Genomic DNA, 13,430 nt, shown 5'->3' with positions numbered 1-13,430 from the left:
CTGCTTCCACATGAGGCCTTCAGTCATTCAAAATAATCCGCTCTTGGGTCCAGAGCAGGTTAGTTTGTAGCAGGTGGTCAGTACATTACCCACTGTCAGAATCTGTAACTGTTGGACTGATGATGGTAAGTTTGAGATGGGCTTGGTTAACCCACAAGTTCTGCACAAATAAAAGTGCCAAAGGCCACATTAACTGAGGCTTGTTTGGGGCTCACCTCTTCAAGGTAATTCAGTGCACAGGAGAGCTGGGTGTGATAACGCACTTCGTACACTGGATCCAGAAAGTCAACAGCAACATTCTGCTTTGTAGCAACCAGCATTAGGTTTACTAGTCACTTGAATACAGAACTTGTCAAAATGACAAGCCATGACTGCTTTGAGCAGCAGCACACTAGATGGCAGGCTTGTTTGTACGGGGTGGGCTGCAGTTAAGAGTGGGTCCGAGGCCTTGGGGCTTGGTGTCTGTTTGAGGCCCAGAGCAGGGAGACAGTGGTAGTTGGTATCTGTGTGTGTTTGTACACAGAGATACACATGTCACAGCCTTTAAAGACCTCCTAACTTGGGTTTTTTGGTATTAAGGCTGTTTGTATTTTGGTATCATGTTGGGCACAACAGCCTTAATATGAGCTTATCTCAGTGTTAATGCCTTTGCTGCAGCCAAAGCAGAAATATATAGCCTTTGTCCACTGGTACTTTATCAACCTTAGCTGGAATAATGAGAAATTGGGAGATGGATTGTACAGTTGAGGCTTGGACCTATAAAATTGTCTTTAACTGCATAATACTTCTGGAATTTCCTCAGGTCTGAATTAAGATTCAAGGGTGAGCTCTTTTTAGGTGTAGGTTATCTCTTTTGAGGGAAAAAAGGCTGTTGTTTACTAAGCAATTTTTTTGCCATCTAGAGAAAGGAGAAGTGCAGATACAGGTCTGATAAGTGGTTATATTTTTATATTACTAAACCCAATTGCTGTGCCATACTTCACAACTCTCATACTGTTATGTAAGTTTGTCTTTTTGCCATGTTATATGGTGCTGAGTAGCATTCAAAACATAAACCCTTTCTCACCCCTTTCAAAAACCTACTTTATATTGTTGAGCTGACGCTTCACATGTAAATTAAAGATGTTTCTTAGTCTGTCAAATACTTTTAAAGCTGATGTGCTCATGACAGTAACACATGAGTAATTAAATATACACAGCTTTTGTTAGAGGATCAAGATGTTGTCACACTTTGTCAGGCTGATATTACTGTTGGATTTCATGGGTTGAGTGGCTTAATGTCAATGTGTGCAGTGATGGGGGTATTGCTGGGATGATTCATCACTTGTGTAAAAGGGTTCTAACTCCCAGATCATGATACCTTGCTCACACTTGGTGAATGCTTTCCCAGTAGAATGATGGCAGTTACAGTTAAGGGCAAGGTGCAGCTGGATGGAGGTGTCTGAACGGAGCACCTTTGTGATATGGAGTGACAGGTTGGAGCTCTGTGTTCTTGTGTACACGGCTGTTTCTCTGCTGTTACCATCACTTAGTGATGGGACAGAAGCAACAGGTGATGCTCAATTTCTGACAGCATTGTGAAGAAGTGGATTTCTTAAACAGCTTCTGTAACCACTTAATAATCTGTGCAGAGCTGGGAGCCAAGAAAAGGAGTGTGCTGTCTCCCTGGGAAGACAGCAGCCCAGCTTTCACTGAGCCACACAAAGGTGGTTGTTAGGCCAGGGATCACCCTGGTGCTCCAACAGAGACAGGTGTGGGTGCAGTCTCCCAAGTGCTCTGCCCATCTCCTCTGCAGCCTGCACAATGGGAAGGAACTGCCTGGGCCAGCTGGGCTTTTTCCTGTCAAAAACCCCTAATGGAGAGTTTATTATTCCCTCACCCTGTGCAGCACATACCTTGCATAGGCATAAGACCTGACATTTTTATTTTATTTTACTTTATTTTTTGTTCTGTTTCATTTTGTTTTTTACAGACAGGCTGGTGGACAGGAGAGCATCTTCAGATAAGAATGTGGAGCCACATTCTGCTCCACAGAAAAGTCCTCCTGAAGATCCCTTTGGTTCTGTTCCTTTCATTGCTCACCAAGGCAAGTTACACCTGTGACATGATTACCTTGTAGCTATAGGTGTACATACATGTACATGTATGTGTCAGAGTGTGCACAGAAGTTAAACCACCAAAGAGTGGTTGAGGGATCCACTGCCTCCTGAAAGCACTCGGGCTAAAGAGATTTTTTTATTATGCTAATTACCTCCAATGAAAAACCACTTGTGCGTCTGGCTCTGGTGCCTGTATGGTGACACTGTGTATCCTTAGCAGTGCCGTTCCCCTGGACCAGTGTAGAACCACAAGTGCTTTTGCTGAAGGCAAATTACTTGCTAAGGCCAAATTCTGCCACTTCCCTGTAGTCTGCTTCTTACTCACACTGTTTCTGTAGTTAGTTCTCCAGACTGTAAGCTTCTGCTGCATTTAATGTACTATTTTGGTACAAATGGAGTCAAACCCAAACATTTTGTTGTCTCTACACAGGGAGAGGAGGGTGGGCATTCATTATTGCCTTTCGGTTCAGCTTTGATCTTTTTTACCTTGGATGAAAGAAAAACTAACATCGTATGTGGGCATTGACTGTGACTGGGAAACTGCATCATGGTCCAGCTTAATCAACAGTTTTCACATTTGGTTGATCAGCACTTTAATATTTATTTTGGTACCTGTGACAAAGTAAAGCCTATCTGATAGTTAAATGTTAAAAACAACTTCAGTCACTTCTGGAGCCACTTAGGTGCTTACTGAAGTTTTGTTGAGAGTTCTTGTGTGACAAAGGTGCCTTAATATGACTCTTAAAGACTATTCTTACAGAAGTTCAAAAGCTCAGGTAACGTGCCTTAAAATAAATCAGTTGGGGTCAACCTAAGTTATCCGTGTTTTCTTTCAGTTGGATCTCGCATTCTTGGAGATCCTCTGCTAGGGCTGCTTAGTGCTCACAGGTGTTCCTGTGCTGCACGTAGTGCTGGGTGAGCAGGGTAGCATGTTCTGCAAAGCCACTGGTAAAAATCCCCCACAGCACCCCCGTGTGCTCCTGTTGTTGGACTTGAATTCATTCTATTTGGTCTAATACTCTTGCTCACTAGACAAGACAAGTTTGCCTTCAGTCACCTTGTTCTTGTCCAGTAGATCAGTGCCACGTGAAAGCCATTTAAGTAAAGAAGGGTTTGCCCTATAGGTGCTGTTGGGGAGGGTTTTCCCTGGAGTCTTCATTCAAGTGGTTGCTTTGGTTCATAGGTGAGCCTGAATTCACATGCAAAACAAACAGGGTAGTTATACTTGATGTGAGATGGGGACCATCAGGTGCTTAGTCGCCTGCGAGCATTCCTGCCCTTGTGTCCAGGGGTTGTTTTATTGCTTTCCTCACCTGAGATCTTGCAGATACATCTGCTCATTGCTGTTTTTTTTCAGTTGGTTATAATATAGCTTGGACTGTAAGGAATGCCCTCACTGTATTCTGTTTTGTGTCTTAATCTTTGTTAGTTTGAATCCAAGTTTTAATTCTTGACATACTAAAAAATAAAAGAGAGATGCCTTCTGTTAAGGCCTGGAAAAACCAATTCAGTCATGGCTGAAAAACCCAAAGTGCTTGGGACATGCTGAGCTGGTTTGTGAACTAGTACCTGTAGCATTGGAAAAAAATCAGGCATTTTTCAGTAGCCTTTTTTCTCTGGAGTTGTAACTGGCACTTAAACAAGAGTACATACTGGCTTGATTTCAAGGAAGATATTGTTAATTATGTGTTAACAGTGAACTGCACTTAGTAAAAATCTCTGATACAATAAATCTTTAAACGTAATGATTTGTATTTTAAGCTGATTTTTGTTGCCCATTGAACTGTTCTTGGTAATGTCTTGAAATGAGGTGTTGTAAGACAACTAAGAAAAGGAGAATGCTGTTCACTTAGACATATTTCATTGCTCATTGAGGGCTTTCTAGGGCAAAGTTGACAAATGTCCCAAATGTTTTGATTTCCTCTTGTCCTTAAGATTCTTATGTAACATGTTCTTTCAAGTTTGTTCCTTGTAATTGTAAAAGATGTAACAGAAGTAAACCACGTGTGTACCTTACTCAGGGCATCATCCAAGAGCAGGTGACTACATGGAAAGTGGAGCAGGAGGTTAATATGTTGGGTGCAATTCCAGGGTTGGGGTGAGAGACTCTGAACCTTGTTAGAGCACAAGTGTCCTTTCCTTACTGTGACATGTCTCGGAGCCAGTGTGGGGTGTGTTAGCACTGTTTGCCCAGGGTTCTGACTGCTGAGTTCTGACTTGCTGGATTAAAATGGGATGAAATGTTGATGCTATAAACACAGCATTTTAAAGAAAATAAAATTGACTTTATTGAAAAGTGACAGCTCTTACTTATTGCAAGTGTGTTCTACTGTATTGGCCACAGTTCTGACTCCAAGGTGGTTATTTTTCTGCTTGGTTTCCTTTGCTGTGACATAGGTCTGTTGTATAAATGGTGTATGTGGGCTGTGGCTGAGTAGAGTCATCCAGAGGATCTCTTTGGTTTTGGAGGCTTAAGGGTTCTCTACTGAAAGCAACAACTAATTCCTGTCATCTGATGTGAGGTGGCAGCAAAAAGCTGAAAATCACATGCCGTGTTTTGACTTAACTTCACACCAAGTAGTGGTACTTGGGCAAAATAAGTGTCACCAGGTATGTTTACGTGTGTCTGGGAATGTGATGCAAGGGAGATGCAGGGGTTGGAATTGGAAAACTTTGATCATTGCTGGAGAAGTCCATGGGCTGCTGTGGATTGTGATATGTTGTGATATGCTGTGAATTGTGGGATATTCCTTGTGGAGCTGAGAGTGCATTTCAGACTGGCACTGCTGCAAGGATCACCAGAGAAGAAAACCTGGAATTGGATGGACTACAGCTGTCAGACCTTCTGTACTTACTCTTGTCCACTGGGAATGGAGAACCAACGACAACATGTGTGACCCCAGGCATGCTGCCCAGAGGGCACATGGGGTGTGAAATCACCTAATGTGGTATTTGGGGTCCTCTTGGGCTGGTGGAGAGGGAAGCAGTGTGGAAGCACTTGGTGTGTATCCTGTTATAAGTGTCCTCACAAGCACTACATGTAAACTTGCTACATACACTAACTTATGTCTGAATGTTTGTGGAAAATAATGTCTTAGGACTTGAGATGACTGGAAAATTGGCTTGGGAAAGCATTCCAATGCTCAGTCTGTTAGTAACAAACGTGACATTACAAGCTTCTTATGAAAAAGAGAGAAGAAAGCACAGATGAAGAGCCAGCACTGAGGCACTTAGGCAGGCACTTGTCATGTGGAAAACAGATCCTGGTTCTGGAATGCTTGAAACACTGCATGGTGACAATTGTAAAAAATCGTGTCCCGTTGTCAGCGTTTTGGAAGGGAAGCTTTTGGTTCAAGTGTGCATTAACCAGCTTGTGTTGTTACATCCTTTGTTAACATCAAGTTGAGTGTTTCAGAAACTCAGGCAAGGCGCATTTTAAGCTATTTCTAAATGCCGAGAAGGAAATGTCATAAATATAGTACAGTTTGCTGTTGAGTTTTACTAAGTGGCCTTTTGCTGTCTTAGGTTTGTTCACACCAATTCTTTGTGGGATGAAACTGGGCTAGATTGCCTTTTGCTTCCCTCAGCTTAATACTGACATTCAAAGAAGTAATACAAGACTTGAGGTAACACTCAGTGATGTGGATGGACTGTGTGAAGTGGAGGTGTTGGGAACCTTGCCTGGTGTACATTTGCCAGTGCTGACCTGGAGCTGTCTGACAGGCGTTTGGGTCCTGTGGAGACTCTGCGTGAGCTGTCTCCTGGCTTGCCTTACTGGGATAAGGCTCTGATTCAGGCCCTCTCATTAACTGTTCTACTGAATGTTTTAAAGCTCATTTGGGCTCTAGATGTGGTACTTCTCCATCGAATCACTTGGCTTTTGTAACCTCCACAGATAACCCCTTCCCAGCCACTGCAGCCTTGTTCACTGTGCAGAGACTGGGGATAAAAGCAAGTTCAGTTCCATAGCAGCTTCCTTCTGACTTCCAGACTTCCTGCACTCAGAGACGTAGTGATGTCTGCAAATGGTGATTTTAGATGTCTTGGAATAAGAGGGGCTTTGTGGTGTGATGTGTGTTGTGCCAGCTGTGTGGATCTTGCAGAAAACCAGCTGTCTGTGTGCCAGGCAGCAGTGCCATGGGAATGATCCGGAGCCTTGAACACAACATGTCTCTGAAAAGACCCTGCTGCAGTAGCTGATGATGAGCATTCACCATATCACAGCAGAAGAGTGATGTTCTGGCATGAAGAAACTCGGGTGTTGACTACTGATGTAGTTGTGCCGTCTACTGCCTCGAACAGGGTTTCAGAGCACTGCAAGTGTTGTACCATAGCTGTGGAGCCTTGGGACCACTGTGCAGTCTGGACCTTGAAGTGAAACACGGCTCACTAGAACTGAAAAAGAAACTACAAACATCTGAACAGGAGAAACAAGAAGACTTGAGCCACTGTGACAGCACTAAACAGCTCATGCCACCAGGTCATGTTTGTTTGGCAATTGATGTTCTGGATTATTAAGACACCCAGACCTGCACAGTGATATGGCTGTTGTGCAGTGCTCCAGATTTAGCTAACTCAGCAATTAAATTCAGTTCAGATCAATATTTGTTCTCGCTGAAACATTACTCTATATCCTCTCCTGGGCTCCAGTTTCAGGTATTGGTACTGCTTGCTGGATACAGGTTCCCTGTACCAAGATAGTCTTTAGACTTAAGCTTTTCCAGAGAATACTTCCCAAGTAACTTGAAGTTATCCACCCATCACTAGTATAAATTATATGTGTGGGCTCTGCCAAGAATTTGCTTTTTCTCTCCAAAGTGATTCAGTGGGGGGTTTTTTTGGTTTGGTTTTTTTTTTTTTTTGAACACTCATGCACACATTTCACTCCTTTTATGACACGTTTCAACCTTTAGACTAAATACTGAAAAGAAATGTCAGCAGTAGGCGAGGCAGAAGTGTGGTGTTCTCCCATTTTTTGTTGTTCTTGAAAATAAAGGTGGTAAGTAGTGTAAATCCATTACAGTGCTGAGCAGCTGCTGGCCTGGCTCTGGTCGGAGAACTGGTGCAGATTTAGTTGCAGCCCGCGGGTAATCCTTGGGCTGACATGTGGCAAATTGTTCTGAAATGATGGTGGCAGTATGTTCCCAATTCCAAGGAAGCTTAAAGCTCTTATGCCCCACTCCTGAGCCACCCTCGCAATACCCTAAAATGAGGGGCCAGCAGAAGGCATGTAATTATTGCAGTTGTTAGAGGGAATTCATCCTCTTATAATCCTGTGTCTCGAAAAAGAACATCAGAAAATTTCCTTCAAGATTGGGATCTTCTTATATGATTAAAGATGTTCCACCTGGCTCGCATTTGAGCAAAGAACAATTGTTTGCTACAAGCTGCAAACCTGATTAGAAGTGTGGTAATCTGAACAGCACATTGCAAACAGATGTTACTGACCAGTGTGCAGCATTTTGGTATAAATATGTATCTGAACAGTGTCTGCAGCAGGGCAGCCTGAGAAGAGGGCATGAAATCAACATGACACAAGGCCTCAGTTAGGAAAGCTGTTTGGCCAGAGCATTAAATTGCCATTAAGCAGGAGATTTTCCATTTTGGGGCATTGTTTCTGTTTGTAGTGCTCTTTATTTCATTTGCTGACTTCTTTAGCAGTGGCAACAGGGACAGCTGAAGTGTAGAAAACCAAACTATTCCTGTCATGATATAAAACCCAATAGTTCTAGAGAGGATATTTTTGTTTCTCTGGTTTGGATTTGACACCAGTGTTCTTCCTGTTCCTGAGGCTAACCTGAAGCCACTGCGGGTGTGAAGGTGCATGCAGAGAGGGTTTGTTCCTGAAGGTTGGCCAGGTAGGACTAAAAGTGTTGAAGACAAGTATCTTGGAGTAGTTTCTGCCTGGAGCAGATGGCTCTGATTGTTTCCAACACCTCCACACAGACCGAGGAATAAAGCAAGATACTTGCTCTTTCCTGACAGACACCGATGGGGGAGCAGTGAGGTCACCACTCTGGAAATATCCCTTGGAATACACGTGTCTTTTCACACCCATGTAGCAGGAGCAGTTGTTGCTCACAGCACTATCTGATGTGTGCCACTGGCTTTCCTGCTCACAGCATCTGTGTAGGGTCATACATGGGGTGCTGGTTCTGAAACTTTGATAATGGTGAGCTGTTAGTGTAGGTTGTGAGTTTGTGATCACTGATGGGTAATTCTCAGGCTGTACAGTACATAGACATTGATTGCTGCTGCTGCCATAAACAGGTCACATCCCTAACTGTCAGAGATGATGGATAAGGATGAATCTCCTGAAAAGCTAGGGATTTGGAGACCCTGTTCAGAAACCACTGATGAGCTCAGAGGCACTCATTGCCTTGTGCTACGAGGATGTTATATCTGGATGAAGAAGTATTCCTGTAATATTTTCAGTGGCCTGTGAATGGAGATATTTTGGATAGTTTTCTCTTTTGGGGGCGCACACTTAGAAAATGCACACATTTTGCTTCCTTTTCCTGCCGCTGCCTCATTGCTGCCAGCACCAAGGCTGATGTGTGCTATATCCAGTGTGCAGTGGCTTGGCCTCACTGGCCCCAGTAGAACAAGAGGCTGCAAAAGTGACAAGAACAGATTGCTGTGAGGAAGGTATTGTAAAAATGAACAAGTATGCCAAACTTTGAGTGCTCTTGTTAGCTACTCAAGCACCTCTGTGCCTCTGCCTCTTGTCAGGGAGGAAGGTGCTCAGTGTTTCCTCGGACAGTGGTTCAGAGCAAACGGAGAAAACACATGACTTTGTACACAGCAGGCACATGGGCTCTGTCTTTGCTGGGGACCCACATCTCCAGCAAGTGGGATTGCTGAGTGAGTCATTCCTGCCTTCATCCCAGTTTCTCTAGAGGGGGTAGTTGCTAGACTTGAGTGGAAATCTTAGGGTGCTAATATGGATTCCCAAAAGACTGGGTTGTCTGGATGCCTGACTCCCAAATTCCTTAGCAGGAATAACAGTTGAGAATAACAGGTGGAGCTGTGGAGATGCTGGAGTGGCTGGTGTGCCAGTGCCAGGATGTGGAGTGTGGGGTGGGAAACTGCTCCAAGTGTTTTGCCAAGTGCTGACAAGTCCTGTTTGCTGTACTGGAGAGGTCTGGTACTGAGAGGTACATGTTGTGTACCTTAAGTTATGTGGTCAGTGAGTCAGTGGCTGTTGGTAGAGGTTGGAGTGGGTTTTATCTTGTCAGTGCCTTTTGCAGTTTGTTGTCCGGGGATTGTGTGTGGCAGCATTTAACAAATAATAATAGGACTTTTGGGAAGCCAGGTAAAGTAGGTAAACTATGGTTCAGTTCTTGCCTTAAAAAGAAATACACAGAAAACAATTTATAAAGTGGTTTATTAAAATTACATACAAAGGTTCAATTGTTGCTTGGGAGTGTAAACTCCTGGATATTGACATAGAGAAAATGTTCGGGGGGTTTGTTGTGTAAGTGTTGTTAACATCTAACCTAGAAATATTTCCTTTTAAATCTATTTGCGTTTATGCTAACATTACTGTTTCAGTAAATATTGGAAACAGCAGGATTTGGAGGCTGGGGGGGTATAGTGCAATGTGAAGGCTGTACCTTTGGGAAATCTCAAGTAAGCAGCAAAATAATCCAGATTCTAATTTAGTGGGTAAAGCAAATATGTAGCATTTAAAATTACAGTAGATAAGAAGCAATCTGACACCAGAAGCAAAGAAGAAACAGCTCAAAGCCCTAATCACCTGATGTTTTCAGTCATTCTGGTCATCTTGTTTTTAAATCCATACATAAATTGTATTGCTGCCGAATTTTGATTATTTCAAGTGTAATGGCAAAGGAACCAAGTAGCTGGTGGATGAGGAAATTTGATGTTAATTCCCTTTGCAAAAGGAGAAAATGCTTCTGTAAAACACTGTTTTCTGGTCTAAACTATAGCTTAGAAAGAAAAGAATGTGACTTGGCCTGAAAGTTGCATGCTAATTTCTTTGTGAAGGGAAGAATTAGCTGGGATTATTTTGTATATTGCAAGAAGAAGAGTGTTATGGGCTGGATTCTGGCTGAAGATGTTTTTTGTAGAAATAGCTGGTGCCCAGAGCCATCCTCAGCTTTCTCAATCCTGTTAACATGTGGAGTCAGTTAAATTCCAGTATTTGTGTAATGAAGCCTCAAGTGGAAGGTGTTGGTTTTGGTGGGAGGGTCTGCAGTCCAGTGCAGTGCTGTGGGTAGAGCTCATGATTAACTGTGTGGCAGGAGCAACCCCTGTCCCCAGCTGGTGTCACACACTGGAGATGTGAGGAGCTTGTCCCCACAGCTGGGGTGCCTGTGGAGGCCTCCCTGGGCAGGACTGCACACATCTTGGGAGTGGCTCTGTGCCTGCCAAGAGGGGAATTCTCACAGCTCCTTAAAGCAGCGTGGCCCAGGGTGATCTGTGTCTGAGAGAAGAGGGTATCTTAAGAGCAAATGTACCTTCCAGCTTTGACTGCATTGCTTTTCCTCCTACTCCTTCTTTGTGATAGAAATCCAAGGCTCCTGAAAACATCTCTGCCCAGCACGGGGCTCTGACACAGGGACAGACTTGGCCTGCCGAGTGATGAGACCTGTGCCGGGGCACTGGGCAGCCTTTCCTGCTCTGCCTGTTCTCGTTATCTCTTTTCTTTACTGCTGCACATTTTCTACTGCTTCCAGAATTCCCAAGGCAACCACCCCACCATTGATTCATCAGTGAATTGTTCTTTTAGCTCTAGTTGTCAGTGAATAGTGGGGAGGAAGCTGTCAGAGTAAAATGAATACCTAAATTTCCTTGCTATAGAGAAGCTGAGCTGATGAATCGTATGTAGACACAAAGTGGGAAGCACTGCTCTCAAACTCCAGGGGTAGCAGGAGCTCTTTGTGCCTCATTTGCCACACTGGAAGTTAGAATGGGCTGTCCTCACGACTAGAGCACTAAGCTTGTCAGAGCAGACTTATCAAAGCAGAAGCACTACCAGAAATAACTCTGATTAAAAAAAAAAAAAATAATTCGTTTTTCCGTGCTGCTGGCTTGTGTTTCCCTGGAGGGGAGCAGCTGCACAGTGAGTGTGTTGGAAAAGGTGTCTCGGGAGATCATTTGTGTCCTTTGGTTCCTCCTCCATGCCCCAAAAGTACTGGTACTGTATTTCCAGGCACCTTGTGCTCTGGGAGTAAAGCTTCAACTCTGACTATTGATTCTGGGAGCATTGTTAGAAATATTACATCTGTTTTTAACTCATTCCTCTCAGTAAGTACAGGATATATGTGTTTACATCAGCTCCTGCCATGTGTGGCTGTGGAGAGTGTGGAATAAGTGTTGACCTTGGTTTAAGTTCTTTTCTTTGCTTTTTTCTTTGGACCTGCAGGTTCCCCTGGAAAACAAGTGGATAACTCAGCCAGCAATCAAGGAAATAACCTAGGGACCCCAACCAAAGCTGGAAAACTGAGCCATGCCTTTAGAGATCCCCGGCCAGGGAGGAAAAGTGCAGAGGGACATGTGACAAAAGGTGGTGAGGAGTCAGAGAGTGATTTTGAATCTGACCCTCCCTCTCCCAAGAGCAGCGAGGAAGAAGAAGAACAGGAGGATGAAGAAGTCTTGCAAGGGGAGAACGGAGACTTCAATGATGACAATGATACAGAACCAGAGAATTTAGGCCACCGCCCTCTCCTCATGGACTCTGAGGAAGAGGTGGAGGAAGAGGAGGAAGAGAAGCAGAGCTCTGACTCTGATTCTGACCGTACCAAGCAAAAATCAGTGGAAGGGCTCCTGAGCAGTAGGTTCAGAGACGGTGTGGGCAGCAGTGAAATCCAGGAACCCAGTTCAATGCACACATCCTCATCTGAGGTGCCAAGCACTGTGATCAACCCTGGCCAAGAAGTCGATGTGTTTGGGGCTGTGCCTTTTTTCACCCTGCAGCCTCACACAAGAGAGAAGATGGACAAAGATGTTTCTTCTCAGACAGTTTTTCCCAGCCTGGCCCAGGACCAGGACGACTTTGATGTTTTCACAAAAGCCCCCTTCAGCAAAAAGGTGCCCCAGCAAGATGGGCAGGTGTCGGGAACGGAGCCTCTGCTCTCCCCCACGTCTCCACGGAGCGTGGATATCTTTGGCTGCACCCCGTTCCAGCCGTCCCTTCTCCCCAAGTCTGCTGGGAACAGAGAGGACCTGTTTGGGCTGGTTCCTTTTGAGGAGATCACAGGGAGCCAGCAGCAGCAGAAGGTGAAGCAGCAGCGGAACCTGCAGAAACTGTCTTCCCGGCAGCGGCGCATGAAGCAGGAGGTGTCCAAGAGCAACGGGAAGCGCCACCACGGCACCCCCACCACCACAAAGAAGGGGCTGAAGCCGAGCTACCGCACACCAGAGCGAGCCCGCCGGCACAAGAAGGCGGGACGTAGGGACTCCCAGAGCAGCAACGAGTTCCTCACCATCTCGGACTCCAAGGAGAACATCAGCGTGGCCTTGACCGACAGCAAGGACCGAACCAACCCTCTGCAGACAGATGAGAGTCTGCTGGATCCCTTCGGAGCGAAGCCCTTCCACCCGCCGGAGCTGCTGCGGCACCCCCAGCACCAGGGCTTTGGGGACAGCCGCGGGGACCTCGGCACGGTCGTCGTGGCCGGCAGGCCGAGGCAGAGCTCCCTGCACGGGGCTGTTCTTGGTGGGGACGGGCTCAAAACAGACGACTTTGGTGCGGTGCCCTTCACAGAGCTGGTCGTGCAGAGTGCACAGAGCCAGCAGCAGGCACTGGAGTTAGATCCATTTGGAGCAGCTCCGTTTCCTTCTAAACAGTAAAGGCTTCCAGTGGGTTCCCCCCATCCTCTCCAAGTCCCTTAATAAAGGTTTGGTGGAGTAATTTATGTGGTTGAAGTGACAGGGACCTTGGTTGTGCAGCTTGTTCAGGTTCAACAGGGCATGACCCGCTTGCACAATGGAATTGTGAATGATGGCTAATTCTGATTGGAGTTTTTGGTGTTCTTTTTTATTTTTTTTTTGTTTTTTTTTTTTTTTTTTTTTTTTTGAAAAATAGAAAAAACAAACTAGGAGGACCATTTTGTTATGGCAGATGGCTCCCAGAATGGAAAGAGGAATTGGATATGAATCACTGTCACTGACTTGGGGGCTGTGGGACATACTGTCATTCTGCACTTTGGTGTTGCCTTTCCAGCCCTCTGCAATGTGCCGAGGTGGAGGGGAACAGGCGGAGGGAGCACATGGAAAATGTTTTCCATATGTACAGGGGGGTAATGAACTGCAGTGGTTCTTCGTGTTTCAGTCGCAGCAGACCTAAGAACCAAGACATACTAA

The 13,430-nt window shown here is 45.0% G+C and overlaps 1 protein-coding gene across 5 annotated transcripts in view; it reads left to right on the top strand.

Moving 5' to 3' along the window:
* The window catches only part of BMP2K (BMP2 inducible kinase), a 43,566-nt gene extending 30,438 nt beyond the window's left edge, over nucleotides 1-13,128 (top strand). For 4 of the 5 annotated variants that reach the window (XM_051794434.1, XM_051794438.1, XM_051794435.1 and 1 more), the window contains exons 15-16: nucleotides 1,973-2,086; nucleotides 11,491-13,128. In XM_051794434.1, coding sequence (XP_051650394.1) covers nucleotides 1,973-2,086; nucleotides 11,491-12,917 — 1,541 coding nt within the window. In that variant the 3' untranslated portion in view covers nucleotides 12,918-13,128. The remainder of the gene's footprint in view (nucleotides 1-1,972; nucleotides 2,087-11,490) is intronic. The other variant, XM_051794437.1, reaches the window with a different exon arrangement.
* The last annotated feature ends 302 nt before the right edge of the window (nucleotides 13,129-13,430 follow it).

Source organism: Manacus candei, unplaced genomic scaffold, assembly GCF_025592945.1.
Source record: "Manacus candei isolate 608988 ecotype Guabito, Panama unplaced genomic scaffold, ASM2559294v1 h1tg000039l, whole genome shotgun sequence".
Taxonomy (NCBI): Eukaryota; Metazoa; Chordata; class Aves; order Passeriformes; family Pipridae; genus Manacus; species Manacus candei.
This window is presented reverse-complemented; position numbering and strand designations above follow the sequence as displayed.